Source organism: Papio anubis, chromosome 18 (assembly GCF_008728515.1).
Source record: "Papio anubis isolate 15944 chromosome 18, Panubis1.0, whole genome shotgun sequence".
NCBI classification, from domain to species: Eukaryota; Metazoa; Chordata; class Mammalia; order Primates; family Cercopithecidae; genus Papio; species Papio anubis.
Window position 1 is genome coordinate 11,837,533 of NC_044993.1, and position 26,373 is coordinate 11,863,905.

At 41.3% G+C, this 26,373-nt stretch overlaps 1 protein-coding gene across 15 annotated transcripts in view; it reads right to left on the minus strand.

Moving 5' to 3' along the window:
* The window catches only part of WWOX (WW domain containing oxidoreductase), a 1,119,479-nt gene that overhangs the window by 1,045,898 nt on the left and 47,208 nt on the right, over nt 1-26,373 (minus strand). For all 15 annotated transcript variants that reach the window (XR_002519090.2, XR_004179639.1, XR_004179640.1 and 12 more), the window contains one exon: nt 10,471-10,577. Coding sequence is in view for 12 of the 15 variants with exons in the window: in XM_021931565.2 (XP_021787257.1) it covers nt 10,471-10,577 (107 nt within the window). In the remaining 3 variants the exon portion in view is untranslated. The remainder of the gene's footprint in view (nt 1-10,470; nt 10,578-26,373) is intronic.

Genomic DNA, 26,373 nt, shown 5'->3' on the forward strand with positions numbered 1-26,373 from the left:
CACCTTGGCCTCCCAAATTGCTGTGATTACAGGCGTGAGCCACCATGCCCCGCCACTGTAGTCAGATTATTAATTGACACACTGGTAGGAAGCTGAAGAGAGAAGTGGCTACTTCCCAGTGCTTTGATCATTGAAAAAAATTAAAAAGACAGAGACTTTACAGCTGATGCTGGAATGAGTTAAGATTCTGGGGCTATTTGGATGTAGTAAATGTATCTGGCATGTCAGAAGAACATGAATTTTGGAGGGCTGGGGTAGAATGCCATGAATTGAATGTTTACGTCTGATATGCTTTGGCTGTGTCCCCACCGAAATCTCATCCTGAACTGTACCTCCCAGAATTCCCACATGTTGTAGGAGGGACCTAGGGGAGGTAATTGAATCCTGGGGGCCGGTCTTCCCCATGCTATTCTCATGATAGTGAAGAAGTCTCAAGAGATCTGATGGGTTTATCAAGGAGTTTCCACTTTTGCTGCTTCTTCATTTTTCTCTTGCTGACACCATATAAGAAGTGCCTTTCGCCTCCCACCATGATTCTGAAGCCTCTCCAGTCATGTGGAACTGTAAGTCCAATTAAACCTCTTTTCTTCCCAGTCGTGGGTATGTCTTTATCAGAAGCGTGAAAATGGACTAATACAGCATCTCTCCAAAATTCTTCCAGTGAAACCCTAATAGCCCATGTGATGGTAGTTGGAGATGCGGCCTTTGGGAGGCGATCAGATGAAAGTGGAATCCTCATGAAGGGATTAGTGCCCTTATAAGACACATGAGACAGTGCTCCCTCTCCCTCTCCCTCTCTCTCTCTCTCTCTCAAGTCCTCTCAGCTCTCCACCATATAAGGACACAGCAAGAAAAGGGCTACTTGTAAACCAGAAAGAGGGACCTCACTAAGAACCCAACAAGGTTGGCACCCTCATCTCGGACTTCCAGCCTCTAGAACTGTGAGGAATAAATATTTAAGCTACTCACTGCATGATATTTTTGTTATAGCATCCTGAACTAAGACAAAGAAGATAAATCTTGCTCCAACAAGATTTATAAGTGTATTTTAGGGATCTGTATTGAACAAGTTAGCTTCCCCTGCAGCGACCATTTACTGTACCTTTACTATGTGCCAGAATCTGTACAAAAGAGTATGTGTGTCATTTCACTTCATCCTCAGGATGACCCTGAGAGTCATATTAGCATCTGCAGGTAAAACAGCCAAGGTTCAAAGAGATGACCGAGACCAGGCACGATGGTTCATGCCTGTAATCCCAGCACTTTGGGAGACCCAGGCAGGAGGATCGCCTGAGCAGAGGAATTCGAGACTGGCCTGGGCAATGTGGTGAAGCCCCTCCTCTACATTAAAAAAATATATATATATAAGTCAGGTGTGGTGGCATGAGCCTGTAGTCCCAGCTACTCGAGAGGCTGAGACGGGAGGATCGCTTGAGCTAGGAGGTCAAGGCTGCAGTGAGCCACGTTTGTGCCACTGAACACCAGCCTGGGTGACAGAGCAAGACCCTATCTCAAAACAAGAAGCACGAGAGAGAGATGACCAAATTTTCCCGGGACACTCAGTGAATTAGTATTCACATTGGGATGTAACCCCAGATCTGTATGACTCCAAAGCTGGGGCTACCTCTACTCCACTGGGTTGCGTCTGCATATGTAAAAGTTAGCTGCATTTTAAATATTTGTCTAAAATAAACCTTAACCTATTGCAGGGCGTGCGGCCCCAGCCTGAGACTGGCTGCTTCATCTACAGATGTTTCTCTATTTGTCCTTGCGTAGGGAAGTTTTATCCGTGCAAGGGCCGTTTCTCCTCTGTTTAATCGAATACCTGTTAGTCTGAGATTCTCTAAATGCCCCACAATAAAAGCGAAAAACAGTCTCAGGTATATTTTTCCCCTCTTAAATAATGGAGCCTAAATGTCGAGTGGCCAAAAGCAGGCCTTACAGCCATTGGCTGAACACCATCTGAAGATGAAATCTGTCTCTTCAAACTATGTCAAAATTGCTTAATAAGAACTCAGGGGACCCCACATTAATGAAAGGATGCATCTGCTTTGGGTTTCACATGATTGGGAGTGATGGTTCGGAGCCAGCCACCTATGCTTGACTTTCACTCCTTAAAACTCTGCGGTTAATCACAGCCCTCATTATACAAAGGTTACAATGGATATAAAGTTTGAAAGATTCAGTTCAAGACTGCAAGCGGTGGCCAGGAACAAAAAAAAAAAAAAAAAGGAGAAGACACAAAGACAATGATCAAAGAACAATGAATAACAGCCAAGACTAAGTCGGTGCAAAATCTTCAGAATGAGAAATGAAATGGAAAACTTACAGGATAAGTACCAAGCACAAGTTTTAGGTATTCTGGAGACAGGAAACTCAGAATATTTTAGCAACCGATTATGTCTATGAGGGGGATGAATAATTTATTATCTGATAAAGAATCTTCCCTGAGCCTGTGACAAGAAAGGTCAAATAGACAACTGAAGTAGAACAGTAAATACACTATATACTACTTGAAAAGGAAGTCTGGAATGGAAGGGGAAGAGCTTCCTTGGCCCATGTTCATCAACTCCCTCAGATTACAGGAAGCGCAGGGGATGTACTTTTTAGGTACGCTCATATTAGGAACCCAGAAGTATTCATACAAATACATGCAAAAAACGTATGAATACAATACTTGTCTAAGTCCTTGAAAAAGGCCAATCTCCCGGCATCACCCACACACCAGCTGCAAATCCTGGATCCACCCGGTATCTCCCAGCTGTATGAGCCTGGGAAAGCCTATGCCGCTTCCAGCCTCTAAACTACCTCATCTGCACGATGGGTTTCATACGTAACATAAACACTTCACTGTTAAATGCTAAGCACAGTACCTAGTACAAAGACAGATATGAATATCCAACCCCCCACCTACAGGTGACAATAATATGACATTTTGCAAACGCCCCAAGGAAGAACTTCAGAACTTTACCTTCCTTTGTGAGGATGAGCTTATTGATTTGAACAAGTGGTTTATATGGTCCTTGCTGTTTTGCAGACTTGTTTATATCATACTTTATTTATTGAAAATCCAATACTATACAGAAAAACAATTTGTAAAGCAAAGAAATGAGGAACAAATCTAGCAGCTGATTTAGGATGAACTCTTCCCAATAATCTACAACTATTAATAATATTAATAGTGTTTATCTTTTTGTTTAGTTAAAGATCATACAGAACAATGGGGATAAGCCCTGTGACTTGCGATGCGTTGACGAACGATCATCTTTTCCAAGCCAAGTCACCAGCTTAGACAGGCATGAGGCTCGTATATTACCCACCCCACATACCACATGCCTCCCCCCGACACATATATCATAAAAGAAGGCTAAGGCCTTCCATCTGCAAAGGCAAATCATGGGACTTAAGCTTTTAGTGTCAAAGGAGATTGCGGGGAATTTCCACAAACAGTGAAGCTGTACCAGCTCATAAAGTCACTGAATTTGAAGGAGGCTAAAAGTAGCTGGAGTTTTGCAGAAGTCCTTAAAAGTGCGAGCAATTTATTCCTCAGCATCCTGGCCCATCGTTCCTTAATATCACGCCATGAAAACACACGTGTGGCAGTTTCCAGGCAGGGCAATCAACAACAACAACAAAATGAAAACACAGGTGTCCGTATCTATGAAAAGCACAGCAAAGTGTTGAGCCCATGTGCCTAATATAATGGTTGGTACTGCGTGCTCCCTATCTGAAAATAGTGTTAAAGTCATTATTTCCGATGCTTATCAATGAGGCTGCAATCACATAATGCTGTCAGTACTATCCCTACGCCTTCACTCCCACAAAATATATAGACCCGGTAACAACTCTATCGAAAACCTGAATCATTACAGCACTTCAGCAGCAAACCGTGTGGTTGCAATCAACTGAGCATGCGCTCTCCCTCTAAAACATGCACATTCTATTACCTCTGGCTAATAAATCTTTTATTTTTACCCCTCATCTCTCTGCTTTCTCAATAATCATTTTGATATAAACCATTGCTTGCTGTTCCTGATGACTAATCCCTTAATCATCTTTCCTAAATATATTCAGAGTGTATTTCTTTGTAAATACAAAAGAAAAAGCAATCACATAAATAATTAAGATGGCTTTTCAAATGACAGTTGAGTGCTAATATGAGCTACACTGGAAAATACTAATCAACAAACTAAATACACATCTATTAAAATGCAGGAGTCCAAATATATGAAGACAGAAAAAGAATTCATTGCAACTCCATGGAACTCATACTGATAAACATCCGCCCCAGAGCTCCTCTTTCAGCCTGTTGGAGAGGTTAAGAAAAGTAAGTATCACTTTGCACTTTCACGTGTGAAGAAAATATTATTATTGTTGTTATTAACAGCAGCAGCTAACATTTAATTGAGTACTTAATTTATTCCACAATAGGTTAAGATTTTATATACACAGACTCAATGTGTTTAATAGAACTACCTATGTCTCTCAATGGAGATATGATGATGTGCATTTTACAGATGAAGAAACTGAGATTTAAAGAAGAAACTTGCCCAAGGTCATAAGATGTATCTGATTCTAACCGTTGCCACTATAATACGGCATGTTTTACAGCTATGGTTATGAACTGGGGATGACTTACACCCCCAGGAGACATATGGCAATGCCTGGAGACATTTTTGGTCATCACAAACATCCTTGGGTCACCATTCCCATACGAGAGGGGAATGGATTCAAGACACATTCTGGAAAGTCAGGGGTGAGTCGAATAGTAACTCTAAGAGAGGGCCACCTGCCCCTCTTCCCATACCAGCCCTCTCTGCCCAACCTGGTGGCCATCTCAATGTCCAGTAGATGCTGATGTTTCACAACACTTATTGGGCCCCATACTATACTAACGGCCAGTCCCCAACAGAAGCTCTTCGGCACTCCCCGCTAAACAGACCTAGTGAGGGCCTGGCATGCATGAGGCACACTGGTTACTCATAACAATCCCTCCCCTCTCTCTCAATCCACCACCCCTGCCTCCCAGCCTCAGCCTCTTCCCTTTTCCTCCTGCAAACAACGTAGGGAGATGGATGACATCAGGTCCATCTGCTCCCACTCTACCCTACCTCCTTCTTCCACAGGATCAGAGTTTTAGATCCCAAGTTCTGGGGATCTAAAATTTAGAAACTAAAATTTAGAAATCTAATAGAAATAGAAGAAGGAGGAACTTGGAGACCCACTAGGGTCTTTCAAGAGCTCTACACTGGAATGTCAAGGTCTTGCCGTAGCTGTTCATGAAGTGTATTTTGATACCTAATAAGCTCTTGTTCTTTACATGCAATGTCCCTCGGAGGTCCTGAGATCTCAAGACAGGGAGTGGGATATGCCAGACCCCGAGAAATAAAGCAACGGAAGCCCGACTCCAATAGATACTGGGTAAAGGAAAGAATTAACCATGGTAATGCAGGAATCAGACACACCTATCATTGTCCCAGACTTAGAGAACTCACATGGAATCCTAACATGCAGACACCGCTGCTAAATAAAAGAGAGTCCACTCCATCTTGAAAACAGGAAAACATCTTATTCTGCCAGCCACACTGGCCTCTTGGAATACACAGGAAAATATTAGGTGCTTGTCTTAAGAGGTGAGGGCACCAGTGTATAATTCACATAAGGATGTGAATGAGGTAGATCACATCTGTGCACTGTTCCACAACATAGGAACAAGCCCCACTGTCCCGTTTTCTTTATTTAAACATGAATGGGGGCTGATGCGCCTCCCCCTCCTCCCTCTTTTTAATTATGCCAAATGGATTAGCCTTTTAAGACAGTGGTTTACTTCTGTACTGTCCATGTTATCCTATTTTAATTATTTTCATTTCTTCTTACTTCTAACTTTGGAGCAGCTAAAATATCTCAGCAGGAGGGCATTTTCCCATGAAATAATTAGTAGTCGTAGTAATTACATATAGGTTCTTAATATACTTCTATAGGGAATGTGTTTTCACTTAAGTTATATTTTATTAAATAGCTGCATCTCCCCAAAAGTAATTTGAGAGCTCTATAAAGGATATCTTGACTATAAAGTGATGATAGGGTAGACCAGAGTGGCTTTGTCTAAGAAATAGGATGGATCCTGAAATTAATCACTCAAACCGCAGCTAGAGAATTTGAAAGCAAAATCTGCAAAGTATGAACACTGACACTAAACACAGTAGAAAAGACGGGCCATGGGGTGCAGCAGACAGACTTGGAGTTTGGAAGCCACATGGACCAAGCAAGGGGCCTGATTTTGAGCTCACCAGCTGCGCAACTTGAGTGAGTTCCTTCACCCTTCTGAGCCATCCCTTGGCTCAACTGTAAAATGCAAAAAAAAAAAAAAAAAAAAAAAAATAGCACCAGGTTTTTGCATCCTCCTGGATAACGGATATAAAGTGCCTGACAGCACATGACAGGGATTTGATAAATGAGGGCTGTTAGCTGTCCCATTGTGGATGTGAGAATAGCATTCCGCTGGCTAAGAGACAGACATGAATGTTCTAGAACATGGCAATCCTGGAACGTGCAGTGAAGGCAGGAAGAGGAAGAATGGGTAGAGAAGAACAACTTGGGATGGAGGAATGAACTCTTATCTCCAGAAGCAGAGCTAAGAATGCCCAGGGAGCCTTGGCACATGAGAGCCTCCGCTGAGCCAAACGGTCCAAAGACTTCTGAATGAGCTTTTGCTGCAACAAAAAACTTTGGATCATTTTGAGAGCCTCCCGTGAGGCGCCAATATGTTTCAGTACCTTCCCGGCCCCGAAACTGGTATGATTCATTGTAGTTAACGTATGAATACGCTCAAGCTGGCCAGCAGCTTCAAAAACTGGAGTCTATCAAATTGACCTTGAGAAACACAGGAAGGTAATATTTAGCGATATGCCAGATGAAATCCTTGCACAGAGATGTGAAGTGAGGAAAGGCCTGAAGGGAAGCAGGCCAGCAAACATCAACCCTCAGGGAGTTGGGTGATGACACAGAGACCAAGCCTAAGAGGTCACCAGAGCAAGAAGGCCTTACGACTTCACATCCTCTCTGCAGGGTATGAATGGTGCAATGGAATGAAATGGTAATGACAGTTTCTGGTGCTAAATCTGAGTTTCCACAATCATCGTCTTGGGGAAATGAGGAACACAATATAATGGCATACACAGAGAACAAGTGAACAGATGAGAGATAATGAACAGGTTAGCCTACAACCTATAAAATCTAATTTTAAACATTCAGAGTCACATGTATTAGTTTTGTTTCTGTTCCATTTTCCTTTTCCCGTGTCCCCAACAGTGAATGATTTTCAATAATTCTTAGTCTGGGATCACTAGTCTACCTCAAGGTACTATATGTTAGAGTAAAACTATACAACAGTAAATTCTATCATCTGAAATTGACGCACAGGGACCCAATTATGGCTCAAAATATAAGAAAGAAAGACTGAACAGTGGGTCTTTGAGATCATCCATCCCATCCAACCTTTTTCCTTAAAGATGAGGAAACAGAAGCTACAAATAGATCCAGAGGCTTACCCAAGGTCCTATCGCTAATTGGGGCTGGTCCAGGAATTTCTGCTCTAAGCATCAAACGATAATTAAAATAGGATAAATGCAGATGAACGTGTTCTCATATATATTGTGTTCTCAGAAAAGAAGAGGATAAATTTAATGATGCAAAAACAGTTGTGCTATAGCATTCTCCTCCAAGACTGGTTTAAACATGAATGGCACTGTACAATCAGGTTACTATAGTGTCACTAGGGTCCCTGGAATTTTACCTTTCCAGTTTCAAATATTACATCAAATGGGCAGAGTTTTACAATTTTGACATGCCATCCTGCTAGTGCCAAGAATACTGCAAGCCCTCAACAGTTGTCTGTCTACACTGTCAGTGGGAATGGAAATTAGAGCAACAAGATTAAGAAAATGACTCGGGAGGTCGGGAACAGTGGCTCACACCTGTAATCCCAGCACTTTGGGAGGCCTAGGTGCGCAGATCACGAGGTCAGAAGATCGAGACTATCCTGGCCAACATGGTGAAATCTTGTCTCTACTAAAAATACAAAAATTAGCTGGGCGTGGTGATGCGTGCCTATAGTCCCAGCTACTCGGGAGGCTGAGGCAGGAAAATCGCTTAAACCCAGGAGGTGAAGGTTACAGTGAGTCGAGATCGTGCCACTGCACTCCAGCTTGGCAACAGAGTGAAACTCACTCTCAAAAAAAAAAAAAAAAAAAAGAAAGAAAATGACTCAGGAACTGTTACCAAAATTTTAAATGCATATGCCCTTTGAATCAAGGAGTCCACTGCTAAGATTCTCCCCTAGGCGTTTACTCACAAATGCGTAAATAAAGAATGTTCACAGCCGCATAGCTTAGACCCAGTATCAGATGAAATTGTAAGAAAGAATGATGCAACAAAGAGAGAACTGTGAAACATCATTGCTTGGAATAACAAATAGCAAAACAATGCCAACAACCTAAATGGTCACCAAAGGGAAGACTGGTTATAGCATAAGCACATGATGGAATATTATTTAGCAGTTAAAACAATGAAGTAGATCTATATGCACTAATAAGAGATCTCTTGTAGTACTAAGTTAAAAAAAAAAAAGTACAGGACAGAATGTGAGTGTGTTTGCTGGTACATATATAACCTTTTTCTGGAAGAAGACACAAAATAGTTAATAACATTTACCTTCCAAGAGAAGGACCAAGAAACACTTTCACATTTCATTTTTCACCTTTCCATTCTGCATGTAGATTCAAATAAGATGCATGTATTCCCATTTGTACTCTTCTCGATACATCTCTAAAGATTCTACTATCCCACCTACTAGAGGTTATTACTTTAGTCAGAAAGACAATAAAATAATCAGAAAAAATAACACTCTGCTTTCTTTTATATTTAACCCAAAATAGTAAGTCCAGTGAGCTCAAGATAAGGGCTCATTTCAAATATACTGAATTTCAAATATTTCATCATAAATACACTGAAAAAGCAGAAATAAATCTTCCTTTTCTGTATTTTCATAACTTTTCACTCCAGAGTACCAAAAATGTTCTTAAGTACACTGTGGTCTATTTCTCCAAATGGCAAGAAATCTTTCACAGCATTCGAAAATGAAGACGGCCTCTGCAGGGTGTATCCAGCCCCCTTCAGGCTCTGCTCCCAAACACGCTGCTCTGTCTCCTTCTCCCCCTCCTCCCAGGGCCTCTGCACCTGCCATTCCCCTACCCCATCTGACCCTTCTCCACCCTCCTCAGGTCTTTCTTGAGATCTTAGTTCAATCACTTCTTCCTTGGGGACTCCAAAGGTCTCCCAACTCCCTGGCATCCTTACTGATTCCTATGACCACTCACTGTTTTTTCAAGTTTACAATAAGATCTGTGCTTTTTTTTTTTTTTTTTTTTTTTTACTAAATTAGTCTTTCACGATAGGCTGAAAGCTCTACAAAAACAGTGGCAATGTCTGTTGTCCTTAACAGTAGACCCCAGCACCCATAGCCTAGACTTCATGCTAAAGTGCAGTGACGTTTCAAAAATCAAACAGCTCACATCACTCTCTAGCTCAAACCCTCTAATGTCTTCCTCATCCCTATCTCAGAGTCTACCAGACACCCATCCCCCAAGAGCACCTCTCCTACCCAGTCCATTCATCTACACTCACACTAGCTTCCCTGATGATCCTTGAAATCTCCAGGCCTGTGCCTACCTCTGAGCCTTTGCATATGCTATTCTCACTGCTATGAGAGTACTTCTCTTGACATTTGCATGGCTTACCTCTACTTCATTCAGGTCTCAGATCAAATGTGACAACTTTGGAAGGCTCCCTGCTGATGACTCCAGCATGCTCATGCTGTCACTCCCCTCGCCTTCCTCTGCTTTACTGTCCTTTATTTATTAATATTATGGTAAGTATTAAACTTGATCATGGTCTATTTTTCTTACCTAGATGGTAAGCCTACGAGGGCAGGGATTCTGTTTCATTTGATACTATATCCTTGGTCCCAAGGCTAATGCAAGCCCTCAATAAATATTTATGTAGATACATATCAACATCAACTTCTATATAGACAGAGAAAAGTAAGAAATCAGAGATAGAGTTAAAGCCTACTTCTTTCTAATCTTAAAAATCATAAGCATAACAGTCTCCTAGTTGCAATTATGGGCGTTCACCACGTTTTATTTTTCTTAATAAATGAATTAAACGAATAAACATTCTCAAACTCCTGACTAATAAAGCAGATGACACTGACAATGAACTACAAACAAATGTTTATAATGGACTTGCTCATGCTTTCACTCATAAAACAAACAAAGTGAAGATGACTTTAAAAACAAAGACATGATTCCAAGACCAATAAACTTTACACACTGCACTAAAATCTCCATGTGGTTAGCCCGGCATGTGTATTTGACAATTAAAAAAAAAAAACAACAGTCAAGCGCTTACCCATTCTTCTAAAATGCGTGACACTGCTTCACTCGCCCTCGCCATGTTCCTGCAGGCCAAGATCACGTGTGCACCATGGAGGGCAAAAGACTTGGCAGTTTCAAACCCTATGGTTTAAAGGAAAGTCAGTGTTAGAAAACATAACATCAACATAGTGAGTCATGTTGAATGGCCTTTATCGGAGCACCACTTACATTACGCCAGGTTCTCAACCAGGGGTGATTTTGACCCCCAGGGGACAGGTACAAATGTCTGGAGACATTTTCAGTGGCCACAGTTGTGGGGTAGAGTCCTACTGGCATCTAGTGGGCAAAGGCCAGGCATGCTACAAAACATCTTACCATGAACAGGTCAGCCCCCGACAACACAGAATTATCTGGCCCGGACTGTCAACACCGTGATGGTGAGAAAACTTGTCCTAGGGATGCAGTGATTTCAAAGATGAAGACCGAGCCATAGAAGAGTTCACGGCATGTCCAGCCATTTAACCATCAATAATGACCAGATCCTGTGCTCACGATAAGGACTTGATGCTCTACTCTATGGTAAGTGTCCCCAGTACCTCTGCTTCCACCAACGTCACCTAGGTTTCTTAGCCCCGTTTCCTATTTAAAACAATTAGAAAAGCTGGACAAAACAACACAGGTGCACACACACACATCTGTTTGAAGGCATCAGGAGGGCACTCTGACTGAGAATCTGGGGGGCCAAGATCTACAAAAATTGCAAGGCCAGCATTTGGCAGTTTTTTCCCTTCAAGGCATATTTCATTTCCAAACATAGTGGTTGGAAGCCTGAGAAGATGGGCTGAGCTTTTGGCAATTTTATAACAGGGAAAAAGACCCAAATTTGAGCTCAGGACTCACCAGGAAAGGGCCACGGTACACACACCAAACCTTTGGTTGGGACCCTAAAGAGTTATACCCTCGCTGTAATAACAAGAGACAGTCCAGACTTCACAAGACTGGAAACTCAGCTTCAGGCCATTTCAATTCCTGGTTTGATTAAAGTGATCAGTCCCTATCTATCCAATCTCCAGCAGCAAAAGAAAATATTCTCTGGAGGAAGATACCATTATCTAGCGTCTCAAATTACCACTATAATTATTTCAAATACTCATATAAACTCTCAGACATTCAAACAAAATAGCTAAGCATACAAAAAGACAAAACTTCACCAAAGCCAGAGGGGAAAAAAATGGAAATAAATGCACAGGAGATCTGTCTAATCAAGTTATTCAGAAACAGTGATTGAAATAACTCTGACTGATAGGTTCAAGGAACAAAAAGGCAAGATGGAGAATTCTGCCAGGGAATTAGAAACAATAAAAAAAATCAAACAGATATTCTGAAACTTAAACACAATAAGAGTAATTAAGAATTCAACATATAGGTTAACAGAATACGAGACATAGCTGATGACAAGATTAAGGAAACTATAAAATAAGTTAAAAAAAATCCAAAGTGAAGCATAAAAAGAAAAACATAACTAATGCAGTAAAGCAAAGCACTGAAGAGACATATGAAACACATTCTCCTATGCTCTTACACATACATGTAATTTGAGTTCCAAAAGAAGTGAAATAGATTAAGATAAGCAATATTTGAAGACAGAATGGCTGACAATGTTACAAATTCAATGAAGGATATATAGCCACAAATTCAAGAATTATCCAGAGCCACAAGCAGAAATATATATGTGTATGTGTTGACAGGTATAAATGTGTGTGTCTACATGTATGTGTATATATATGTGCAAGCCACAAGCAGAAATATATGTGTATATATATATATATTTATGTCTATGTGAGCCACAAACAGAAATATATATGTGGGTCTACACACACATACACACATACATGTCAAACCAAGGCACATCAGAGTAAACTGCTAAAAACTGCAGATAGTTTTAGAAGTAGTTAGAGACCAGTAGCTACAAGACTGATAGTTATACCTCTAAGGAAAATGATGGAAGTCACAGCTGAAAGAAAGAAAACTTTCATCTTAGAATTCTATACCTAGTACAAATATACTTGAAAAATAAAGGAGGAGGCCGGCCGCGGTGGCTCACGCCTGTAATCCCAACACTTTGGGAGGCCAAGACAAGCGGATCATGAGGTCAGGAGATCGAGACCATCCTGGCTAACACGGTGAAACCCCGTCTCTACTAAAAAAAAAAATAAAAAAACTAGCCGGGCGTAGTGGCGGGGGGCGCCTGTAGTCCCAGCTACTCGGGAGGCTGAGGCAGGAGAATGGCGTGAACCCAGGAGGCGGAGCTTGCAGTGAGCAGACATTGCACCACCGCACTCCAGCCTGGGCAACTGAGCAAGACTCCGTCTCAAAAAAAGAAAAAGAAAGGAGGAGAACAAAAATTTTCAGCAAACGAAAGCTGCTTTTTGTTTATCACCTGCACTACACCGAGTGTCGCCTATAGACCCACACTGCAGGAGACACTAAAGGATGCTCTTCAGGAAGGAGGAAAATGACCCCAGCTATAAACCCAGAGACGCAGAAAGTAACAAAGAGCAACATAAAGGGTAACGATATGTTAAGATCCAAATGGTAAGAGCAGTAAACTCTATGAGTTTTGAAATATATAGCAAAAATTACTATATCAATAATAATAATAATAATGCTTAACCTAGGAGGTGAGTAATGGAAGTAAAGCTTCCTAAGGTTCTTGTCTTCTCCAGGAAGTGATATAATACTGATTTATATTACATTTTAATAAGTCAAAGATGCAAGCTGTAAATCTCTACAAATTTAACAAGCTAATGGAGAAGAAAAGTCGAATGATAAAAAGGCAAGAAAGGAGAGAATATGACTAGGTACAGTGGCCTGTAATTCTAGCACTTTGGGAGGCCAAGGCATGAGAATCACTTGAGACCAGCTTGGGCAACATAGCAAAACTCTGTCTCCACAAAAATTAAAATTAAAAAAGAAATAGCCAGGTGTGGTGGCAGGACCTGTAGTCCCAACTACTCAGAAGGTTGACATGGGGGGATTGCTTGAGTCCAAGAGTTCAAGGTCACAGTGAACTATGACCATGCCACTGAACTCTAGCCTGGGTGACAGAGCAAGGCCCTGTCTCAATTTAAATGAAAGAAAGAAAGGAAAGAGAAAGAAAAAGAGAAAGAAAGAGAGAAGAAAGAAGAATATAGAATAACTTAACAGGAAGCCAATAATAAGGTGGTATATTTAAGCCCAAACCCAAATATCTCTGTCATTACATTAAATATAAATGGCCTAAAGACAGCAATTAAAAGAAAAAAGTTGTCAGACTGAAGAAAACATATATATATATATATATATATATATATTCTCCTTATAAAAGAATGTGCATTATGTTTTGTACCTTTAAACACAAGGATAAAAAAATCAAAGTAAAAGAATGGAAAATATATACGGTATAATGTGGGCCAAAAGAAATCTGATGCAGCTATACTAATTTCAGAAAAAGGAGACTCTAAAGCAAGAAGCATTACAAGAGAAAGCACTGACCATTTCACAATGGTAAATTTCAATCCACCAAGAATACATGACAATTCTAAATTTATATGTACTTAATAATAGAGCCTCCCATATATGTCAACAATTGACAGAATCAGGAGAATAAATGGAGAAATTCACAATTATAATGGAAGATTTTAACATACCCCTCTTAGTAGCAGATAAAATAAGCAGCCAAACACAAAGTATATAGAAGGTTTGAACAACTTAATTGATATACTGAAAATAATTGAATATGATAAACGCTGAAAACAACAGCAAAATATACTCAAGTACTTCAAGAATACTTACAAAAACTGATGATTTGCAGGGCCAAAAGCAAGTCTCAACAAATTTCAAAAGATTAAAATTAGAGAGCATGGTCTTTGATCGCAATGGAATTAAATTATAAATCAGTAACAAGATCCCAGAAAATTATCCTTTCTGGAAATATATGTATAAATAAATAAGACATTATGGCTCAAAAAATTACAATGAAAGTTAGAAATATTGTAAACTCAATAATTACAAACATATATACAAACTTATGGCGTATAGCTAAAGCCATGGTTAAAAGAAAATCTACAGCCTTAACTACATATATTAAAAAGAAGGCCAGGCACAGTGGCTCATGGCTGTAATCCCAGCAATTTGGGTAGCCGAGGTGGGTAGATCACTTGAGCCCAGGAGTTCGAGACCAGCCTGGGCAACACGGCAAAATTACGTCTCTACAAAAAATTAGCTGGGCGTGGTGGTGCACACCTGTGGTCCCAGCTACTCAGGAGGATGATCATGCCACTTCACTCCAGTGTGGGTGACAGAGCGAGATCCTGTTTCAAGAAAATAAAAAAAGAAACAAAAGAAGATGATCTAAGCATCCATTACCTTAGGAAAATAACCCAGCACACTAAGCCTAAAGAAAGCAGAATGATGGAAATACAAGGAGAAAGGAGAAACTTATAAATCTAAAACAAACATAAAATACAGAGAAAAAAAGAAGTTAAAAGTCTGTTAATTGAAAAGACTAATAAAATTGATAAAGGGCTAGCAAGAGTGACAGAGAGAGAGACAGACACAGAAAGAGAGGGCACGAACGACCAATATCGGGGATGAATAAAAGGACATCATTAGGTCACATTAAAGCATAAGCAACAAAAGCAAAACCAGACTAGTGAGATTACATAAAACTAAAAACCTTCTGCACATTAAAGAAAACCATCAAGACACTGAAAGGGCAAGCTACAAAATAGTAAAAACAAAATACTTGCAAACCTCATAACTGATAGTGTTCATATCCAAAATATATAAGGAACTCCTAAAACCCAACAGCCAAAAAAAAAAAAACACACAGATCTTAAAAACAAGTAAAGGAACCGAACAGACATTTCTCCAAAGAAAACATACAAATGGCCAAGTGTATGAAAAGTGGAAAATGCACTAATCTTCAGGAAAATGCAAACTGAAACCACAGTGAGATGTCATCTCACACCTGTTAAGATGGTTCTCATCATGAAATGAAAGATAACAAGTGTGGTTGAGGGTGTGGAAACAAGAGACTCCTTGCGCGTGAGAAACTTCCATTTCTTAGTGGAATGTAAATTGGTGCAGCCACTATGAAAAACAGTACGGAGTTTCCTCAAAAAACTAAACATAGAATTAAAAATTGCTGCATTAGGATCCAGCAATCCCACTTCTGGATACACATCCAAAGGAACTCAAATCAGGATCACAATGATATGTCTGCCCTCTCATGTTCACTGTAGTGTTATTCATACTAGCCAAGACATGGAAGCAGCCTAGATTTCTACTGATGAATGAATGGATAAAGGAAATGTGGAAGACACACATACACACACACACACGCACACACACACACACACACAATGGAACATTATTCAGCCTTAGGAATGAAGGAAATTCTGCTATTTGCAACAACATGGATGAACCTGAAGGACATTATGCTAAGTGAAATAAGCCAGACACAGAAGGACAAATACTATATGATACAATTTATATGAGGAATCTAAGACACTCAAATTCACAGAGGCAAAAAATAGAATGGTGGTTGCGAAGGGCTGGGGAGAGAGACAAACAACGAGGTATTAGCCAAAGGGTATGAAGTTTCAGGTATGCCAGATGGAAAAGCCCTAGAGATCTACCATATAGCACTGTGCCCATATTGTATCATGTACTTATAAATTATGATAATGGCTTCACAGGTATATACTTATCTCCAAACTTACCAAGTTCTATACATCAAATACGTACAGCTTTTTGTATGTCAATCATACCTCAATAAAGTTGTTTTTAAAAATGAAAAATAAAGAAAAGGACTACAGATCCTACAAACTGTAAGAAGATCTTAAGATATGGTTAACAACTTTATACCAATGAATTTACAATACAGGAAAAAAAGACAAATTCCTAGAAAAACACTACAAAAAAAGTTGCCACAAGAAGAAATGGAAAACTGAAAAGTTCTGTATGTTTAAAAAAAATGAATCTATATTTTAAAGTCATCTCAAAAAAGGGGAAAGGAGAGGAGGGGAAGAAAGGGGAGGGAGGAAAAAGAAGAGGCAGTCTAATTCAGAGCTTGAACACCAAGTCACTGCTCTAAACTAAAAAACACCGTATTTTGTAATCTATGGTGGAAGACCATATAGAGTACAGTACAACAACAAAGTAGTCAACTCTACTAGAGAAAGCAGCAATGTAGTTCAGCCAAATCCATGTCAAATGGCCATAAATTATTGTTTACAAGATAATGTGAATATGCATGGAAAATCAGCGTACATTATCTTCCCGACATCACCATGTGGAAGAGCCTAGTAAAGTTCATTCATTCAATCACCCCCACAGGCCTAATCTTCATAGAGAACAGTCGATTTATATAGACTACTACTCGAGGGAAGTCAGCATAGCACAGAGGAAGACTCAAGTTGGACACACTTGTGTCGCTGCCAGTTCTAACCACGTACCAGCTGTGGGATCTAAGGTCACGCCTTGAACCCATGTGAAACTCAGTTATCGTTTCTGTAAAATGGGGAATAAGTGGTAAACATATACTGAGAGCCTAAGATAATCATAGTAGGTGGAAAACAAATGTTAGTTGCCTGCTTTTTGCAAAACCCTTGGTGTCCTATGCCTCTTCCATAATTTGTATGACCTACCAAATCCAGCAAAGTCACTATGACTAAAAAATTAAAACTTGCTCCTAGATGTGCTACCAGTGGTAACCTGAGGGTGAGTGACTTTAACACCAACCAGAATTCAAAGAAATCAGCCACAGGCTCCACCATTCCGTCTGTCTGAATACGGGCTCTGGAGCACAATGTAACCTCATTGCTGAGACAACCTGAAATTATTTTTTGAGATTTTGCCAAATCCTGTATTCCAAAATACATACGTATCACCTAATGATGACCTCTGATACTTAAATCAGATGCTGAAATAGTGCACAAAGGATTTCAAACCTGAAATATTTAACACCTAAATCCGTTTGCCTCCCCTTGGGTATGTGTGTAGTAAAAGGTATTTGAAGCTGTTATCTCCAACCTTTCAAGAAAGAGGACAATCATCTCAAATTTACTGATTTTTACCTGTGATGCCAATGTCACCCCTGATCACCAGTGAGCAAAAGACACCTAGATCATCTGGGGAAAATGAGAGAAGTAAAATGCCAGGTTTTGGAGCCCGGCTGGCTGGGGGCAGGCACCGAACAAAGTCTTGCTGATAGATCTGTCCCATCAATCAGGCTAATGAGATGGTGACAGCCATATGCAAGTAACACAGAGTGACCAAACACAACTGCACTTGTGAGCCCGGGACTTCACGCACCCAGAAGATCTCGGAGGGAATGGTGGACTCCGGGTCCCTTTGACATTTCCAGGTCAAAGCAATGATCAGGACCATCTTTATTCACAATTTCATCCCAGGGTATTAAAAAAAAATGATGTAAGAGAGTGGAAATGAGAGTAATCACAATTCTTATTCGTTACCAGCTATGTTTTTAACAGATTGAGAAAGCATTGATATAACCCAAGGCCAGGCAGGTTCCAGAGCTTGATTGATTGACTGACTGACTGAGACAGAATCTCGCTCTGTCACCCGGGCTGGAGGGCAGTGACGCAATCTGCAACCTCCACTCACTGCAACCTCCACCTCCGGGATTCAAGCAATTCTCATGTCTCAGCCACCCCAGCAGCTGGGATTACAGGCGCGTGCCACCACACCCAGCTAATTTTTGTATTTTTAGTAGAGATGGGGTTTCACCCTGTTGGCCAGACTGGTCTCAAACTCCTGACCTCAAGTGATCCACCCACCTTGGCCTTCCAAAGTGCTGGGATTACAGGCATGAGCCACCACGCCCAGTGCAGAGCTTTATTTATCCAGTTTCTCAGGTTAGCGGTAAGTTCCTTGAGCCTTGCACCCTCCCATCTCCGTATTTTGGCAGACTAGCACCCAGTAGGATTCAATAAATATCTGCTGAAGGAACAAATGGTTCTTGCAGACCGCTAATAGGCTGCAGTTCTGGACTATTTTAAAACAATCCAGGCTGTTTCAAACTGCAACACGGATGGCCCTCTTCCTTCCTTTATAATAATGCATAAATATTAAAATCCTGCAAAGATACCGCTCGCCATAGTTTTGAATGATGCTACCAAGAAATCTGTGGGGAAAAGCATGCCGTTTTTCTATCAGATTTTATTTTCCCAAACAAACCTGTTAAGTCATGCTATCTGACTTGACAAAATAATCCACGGCAAAGGACTTTTTATTACCAGAAAGGGCACATCTGACAAGACAGCGGCAACAGGCTACAGGCTCAAGCTTCCGCCCTCTCTCCTTTAGAGAATTCTGACTGTAGTTACGGGTAAGCCATCTGTCTCTGTGTCTTGTGAAATTACACTCTGGTTCTTACATCTTCCTTTATCTAAGCAATGCATTACCCGTTGCTAGTCTACTTTTAAAAGCTGCAATAGACAACTCCATTTTCTCACTCTTTACAATTGCCTTTGGAACAGAAACAAAGCATGGCTATTTCAAAAGATGATAGTTTAACAGGAAGGACAATAACACTTTTATAGTAAACCATATCTCTAGAGTGTGGAGTTTTATATAAAAAAAGTTTAATAATGCTACCTACTGTTAAAGTCCTGGATAAAACCCAGGAGAATAACAGCCCTCACTCTTGTAATACTGCAGCTGATGGCCAGTTTAATTAGCTAAATGTAGTAGTGCTAAGTCTGTTCTGCACAGTGCCAAAGTTTGTGCAAAATAATGAAGGCAATGGTTTACTAAATTTAATAACCTGATTCATCTTGTAAAAAATTAACTTTATGACAATGTTTAAATTGAACTAGCTTAACTGCATGGAGATGGCAAGAGTGTGTTCTGAAGAATATTTAAACCTAATAATACCAAGTAAATAAAGAAAGACGTTTCAAAGCAATGAGCAGCATCAGTTTTTCTAACACTTGTTACATCAGATCCAATCAGAAAAATGACGTGGCCATGGAGGCTTAATAGCTCACTGTCTTGGGTTTTCGGCTTTCAAGAAAAACATTCAAGTTCTACAAAATGGAAAAGGTGCAAAGTAATTTAAATACCTACTTATACTATCTTACATAGTTTTCACTCTTTAGAACAGAGGTCACAAACTGATGATCCGAGGACAAGTCAAGCCCACAGACCTGTTTTGTGTGGCCCACACTTTCTTCCCTTCCCTTCCTTCCTTCCTCCCTCCCTTGCTCCTTCCCTCCTTTCTTTCCACCCTTTCTCCTCCCTCTGTCCCTCCCTCCCTCCCTTCCTTCCTTCCTTTCTTCCTTCCTAATTTGAATTAGTTGCCAGCATTAAAACACTGGGGAGATCACAGGTCCAAAGCTAGATGTGCAGCTTCTCTGAAAAAGTTTACAGCAGGAGCACACTAGGTCCCCAATCCCACGTGGTGACAGGTTAGCTGGGAAGCCACTGTTAGCTAGAGGTGGGGTTTGAGCTTTCTAGTTGGTCATGTTGGCCATGGTCATCACCCGCGCTGCTGGCATTACCCACCAGGCCACTGCAGGCACCTGATGCTCAGTGCACACTATCCAGGAAACATCCTTGTTGGAGACATGACTCAAGTCTTACCACAAAACATCCTCAGTCCAAATGTTCACAACTGAATCACCGAATCTCAAAGAACATCTCCCACTGATGTGGTTGAGATTTTATTTAAACCATGTCAAACCCTACTCTGTCAAGCGTGAGAATACTAGGATGCTAGCTATGCCTTGGAAAACGCCACAGTAGCACTTGGCTTTGCATGGACAGAGAAGCACAAGGGCAGTAGCTCAGGGATCTGCAGCACCTTGGACCCATGGTGCAAGCTCCTTTGCATTTCACAAATGTCACTGAGTGGCAGCAGAACCTCTGGGCCAAGAACTCCTCTGGAATGAGAGATAAAGATGAAACAGGCAAGCAAAAAGGCAGGGTGCTTGGCAAAAAAATAAAAATAAAAATAAAATAAATCAAGGATTGGGGAGCAACTCCGTGTGAATAAATCACATGAATGCAACGGAGATGAAGCTCCATGCAGCAAGCGAAAACTGTGGGACTCCTCTGCAGGCAGCAGGAGCCTGTGGATTTAGGCAGGGAGTAAATGCTATGAGTTATTATTCGTATTAATATTTTATCCATTTACGGTACCTCCAGTGGTCACAGTGGACTCGCTCAAGATACTGTGGCCTTGTGACCAGCCAGGAATGGACGAGGTGCCCTGTTATCCTGAGCGGTTCAAGGTATAAGTTAGAAAATCATGTAGGAAGCAAAAAAAATCTACAAAGCCAGTGACCGCCTAAGTCTAGGTGTCCAGGATGCCCCGTGGGCCACTGGTGAGCTCAGCGAGTTATTTGCCCAGATAGGAAACACAAAGGGAGAAACGGCTTGGGCGTGGTGGTGGAGCACATCGGAGCAGGCAGCCGCACCCCGTGAGACTCACTGGTAGGTTGGACAGGTGGGGACAGAGTCACCCACAGAATCCTCAGGCACAAAAAACATCAAGGTGGGAACCCTGTCCCCTCAAATACTGACAAAGCTCCTAAGGAAGTAGGAGCTAAGAAAAACGCAGCTTCTTTCCCCGATGCCAGGAAGGTTCCTTCTGGTTTAAGTTTTTTAATTTTCTCCCTATTGTGGATGTACTTGGGCAGTGTCCCCATTTACTGTAAATTATGGTTTTAATTATCATTTTTATCAAGGTGCCCAAAGGAGTTGAGGCTTACAATATCCGTAATTTCTAATGGGTTGTTATTATTAATTTATAATTGTGAAACACTGGGGACAAATGTTACTCGTAACAGGGCACAATTAAAAGGCCACAGAGATGCTGATTTCCAGCCCCCTCCAGCCCTGCCCCACAAACATAGCACTCAAATGATCCTTAGGAACAAATCAACAAGTTGCAGAATCTTCCAGCACACATCCTCTCCCTCCCTGGAGATCTGCCATTGTGTATAGAGCAAGAAGATAGGCCTAACGTCTTTCAGCTTGGGTTAGATTTGGGGACAATTCAAATGTGGGACTGTTTTTGTATTCACAAACTACCAGCTTTAAGGATGAGAGTTTCTCCTATATCCTCCTAAAAGTAGGAAGACCACACTTTCCAAACTCATCTGATTAATGTAAATAAAATTACAGTGACATGACATTGACGATGATCCTGAAATCCAACTCCCCCACGGGCATTTCCAGATGAAGTTCTAAGACGTACATTCACCACGCCTATATGCTCAATGCCACATCTGCAATGACTAGATAATCCATACCGCTGTTTCCGTACTTACTTTAATTACCTGAATGATCATATTTACCTCCCACGCCATTTCAATTACATAGTTCTGAGTTCCAAAGAGTTAGAGATCACGCTTACTAAACACGATCCACAGCTGCCAACTCTTAAGAAATTATAAAACTACACAGGTCTCTCTAGAGAAAAATAAGTCATAGCCAGCCCTGCTTTTTAAATGTATGTGTTATATACAGCCAGCAACAGATCCCTACAGAGCTTCCTGAATAGCCCTAATAACATAAATACATCTCAAATATATTTATCAAAAAAAAGATACCAATTCAAGAAGTGGGAAATGGGTCAGTTCACGTGGAACATCTTTAAAATACACCAGGCTGTATCTGCATGCTTTAGGCAGTACAAGGCTGAGGCCGTAATGTTTTGTAAAGCTGCGCAATAAATCCCAATTCACTGTATGAGATCTCTTGAGAGGCAAGACTGACCCCAGGCTGGCTACTAGTGCTGCCACTGTGCTAGGTGAATAAGTTCTCATTTAACCTGCCAGTGACAGTCCTGGTTAGGAATGAGTGACAAAAGTACCCAAAGATTACAATTAACACGGTCGTAGACAGGCAAATGCAGACAGAGATTCTATACAGGTAACTACATCGAGCGGCATTCCTGTCGGTAAAGATGTAGGGGAACCACGCAACTTCATAGATTAATGAGGGAGGGGGGATAGGAGATGGCTCAACGTATTTGGGGGCAGTTGGGACATGGCTATCAAATTTGAAATGGACATGCTCTTTGACCCAGCCACAACCAGAAATTTATCCTACAAATAGACTTGCTGACATGAGCAAATACGTGGGAGGAATATTCAATACAGCATTATCTACAACAGACTGCAATCAACCAAAATGTTTTATCAATTAGGTTAAATAAATTATATTGCATGAATAGGACAAAATACTGTATTGCACCTAAAAAGAGTGAGGAGAAATGATCTGGAGATGCCAGGAAACATATCCGCGTTATAATATTAAGAAAAAAAGTCAAAGTACTGAACAGCGTGCACATAAGACACGAAGTGGTTAAACAGGTGCCAACATTGATTACTGCAGGAGAGAGTTATCAGTTGGGGGCAGGAAAACTTCTTCTGCATTTCATAATGTCAACGCTATTTCAATTTTTAGCACATGCTAAATTTTTAGCACACACCTGCTATAGGAAAAAACTAAAAGTAACAAACCAAATGCTATCTAATTGACAATTCATGGGCCTTTGTGAATTTTAATACAGAGCAATCAAGGCCAGTGAGAAAAAAAGGGAGGAGCCTATTTGTATTCCAAACAAGGTATTTCCTGAGCATCCTGATTTACAGAAAGGATGCTGTAATGTCCAGGTAAGGAGGAGGACTTGGGAGTGTTACTCTTGGCTGGGTACCACGCCATGTGCTTTATGAAACACATTAACTAATTCTAAGACGTTCTCTACAGACACCCTATAAACTGTCATTGTCATTTCACGTAAGAGAAAAACCACGGATCTCCAACGTTAAAGAACTCACAAGATCAGAGGGCAAAAAAGGGGGAGAACCCCAATGGGCATTATAGCCTGAGTTCAAGCAGGTGTACCCCACCATCAGGCCCCCCCCAACTACCGCAATCACTGTGTGACTGTGGATTTGTGATATTGTAATACAGTAAGAAACACATATTGGGTCTTCATCCAGGTTCCTGGCACAGAGCTCCTAAAATTCTTGAAATTGGCCAGACGCAGGGTCTCATGACTGTAATCCTAGCACTTTGGGAGGCTGAGGAAAGAGGATCACTTAAACCCAAGCATTTGAGAACAGCCTTAGCAATATAGTGAGATCCGATCTCCAAAAAAAAAAAAAAAAAAATAGTGGCGCACAGCACCATGCACCTGTAGTCCCAGTTACTCAGGAGGCTGATGTTGGGAGGATCACTTGAGCCCAGAAGTTGGAGGCTGCAGTGAGCCATGACTGCACCACTACACTCCAGCCTGGGTGGGTGACAGAGCGAGACCCTGTTTAAAAAAACAAAAACCTTTGAAATTTTCTGAGCAATATGGGTGAAGGGAGTGTCTTTTATTAGTCATGATTAGAGAGTTGGATCCCCCACATTCCCTACCTTAGGGGAAGGGGAGGGGCTGGAGATTGTCTTAATCACCAATGGCCAGTGATTTAAGTAATCATGCCCAGGGTAACAAAACCTCCCTAAGAATCCTAAATGACCAGGCACAGTGGCTGACACCTGTAATTCCAGCACTTTGGGAGGCTGAGGCAGAAGGATCGCTTGAGCTTTGGAGTTCAAGACCAGCCTGGGTGACATATTGAGACCTCGTCTCTGCTAAACAAAACAAAACAAAAAAACTTAGCCAGGCATGGTGGTGTGTGACTGTAGTCCCAGCTATTCAGGAGGCTGAGGCAGGAGGATGGCTTTAGCCTGGGAGGTCCTGGCTGCAATGAGCCATGATTGCATGATTGCACCACTGCACTCCAGCCTGGGCAACAGAGCGAGACCCTATCTCAAAACAACAACAAAAAAAAATCCTAAACGATAGGGTTTGGAGAGCTTCCAGATTGCTGAGCGTGTGGTGCCTAGAGAGGGGCATGCTGGGAGAGGGTATGGAAGCTTCAAATCCCTTCCCCACGCCTGGCCCTATGTACCGCTTCATCTGTATTCTTCGTAATATCCTTTATCATAAACAGGTAAACATAAGTAAATATTTCCCTAAGTTTTATGAGCCATTATAGCAAATTATCAAACCTGAGGAGATGATCATGGGAACCCCAATGTGTAAAGTGGGTCAGAAGTGCACGTGATAATCTTGAACTTGCTACTGGCATTTGAAATAGGGGACGATCCTGTAGGGCTGAGCCCTCAACCATGGGGTCTGTGCTGACTCTGGGTCGTTAGTGTCAAAACGGAATTGTAGGACACCGAGCTGGGGTCCAGAAAATTGGAGAATTACTTAAAATGAGGGAACACTCCACACATTTGGCATGGGAAGGGCTCTGTATGGGAGAAGAGGAAGACACAGTGTTTCCTACCTTTAGGGTTAAGAGCACACACTGGAAGCAGCTCCTTGAGGCAGGAGAAACCAGCCTGGAACGCCCCCATCAGCCTCACACCCCGCAGGGTCTTGACTGTCTGTCAAATATGATTCATGGGATTTGCTATCTATTCTCTGTGGATATTATGAGATATATGCTTCTCATATGTGAACATGCTTCGCATGTGTATAACATAAGTTAAACCAAAGAGGGAGAAGTGGTCCAAACGCCACCTGTTTCATCAAAAGCCTACCAGTGCTCCCTTCAGTGTGATCCCACCAAGGTACAGAATTGAGGTCTCTTCGGCTACTAGATTACGTAAACCCACCTGCTTTATGGAATCCCTCCCCAAACTGTGATGCATTGGCAAATGTTCTTCTCTCTTACTTGATATTTCATCTTGGGGCTCAGAATTAACACTGTCCTTTGCTTTTCCAAACATTTAGCTGTAAGGGCTGTGAGATGGGATCACTAATCCACAGGAATAAAAGTTTTTATCTATATTCTTCCAAGGTCAATAGTTTACAATTATAGACTTAATTTAACCCCACTTCTACACTTCCAAACAGTAAAAAACGATCTTAACAGCATGACTACTACAAGTTATACTTAATTGTTTTTTCTTTAATTTCCAAATATCTTCACTGTCAAACTTTAAAGAACCAACTGTATTAATGTCCAATGCAAAGGCCAGCCAGGCACAGTGGCTCATAGTATAATCCCAGCACTTTAGGAGGCCAAGGTGGGAGGATCATTTGAGCTTAGAAATTTGAGGTTACAGTGAGCTACGGTCGTGCCACTACCCTCCAGCCTGAGTGATGGAGCAGATTTCTGTCTCAAAAAAAAAAAAAAAAAAACATAAAGACCCTTCACCAATAAAAAGAAAGTGACACCACATGAAACTTTTTGTAATCAAAGTATACATGGCACTTTTTTTTTTTTTCCAGACAGAGTCTCGCTCTGTTGCCCAGGCTGGAGTGCAGTGGCGTGATCTCTGCTCACTGCAAGTTCTGCCTCTCGGGTTCACGCCATTCTCCTGCCTCAGACTCCCGAGTAGCTGGGACTACAGGCGCCCGCCACCATGCCCGGCTAATTTTGTGTATTTTTAGTAGAGACGGGGTTTCACCGTGTTAGCCAGGATGGTCTCGATCTCCTGACCTCATGATCCACCTGCCTCGGCCTCCCAAAGTGCTGAGATTACAGGCGTGAGCCACTGCGCCCGGCCAACATGGCACTTTTATAAACTTGTCTGAGAACCCTAGGAAGAAAAATAAAACAGGACAAAATAAAAACATAGATGCCTCCTTTAAAAAAAAAAAGAAATGTAACCAAGCTTTTTAGAGGCAGAGACCCCTGTCTTTTAAAGGCTCTCAACAAGACACAGCTCTTTCGCTCCCTTTCTTGTTAAAACAAGACAGTAACAATTGCTCCATAATTCCACCCCCTACACGTGCTGTCTGGCCCAAGTTTAAGTTCTTCAGAGGGCAATTCTTTTGTGAACTAACCAATGACACAGGCATGTGCACACACGTGCACACACACAACCATGGTCTCACTTCATATAATTC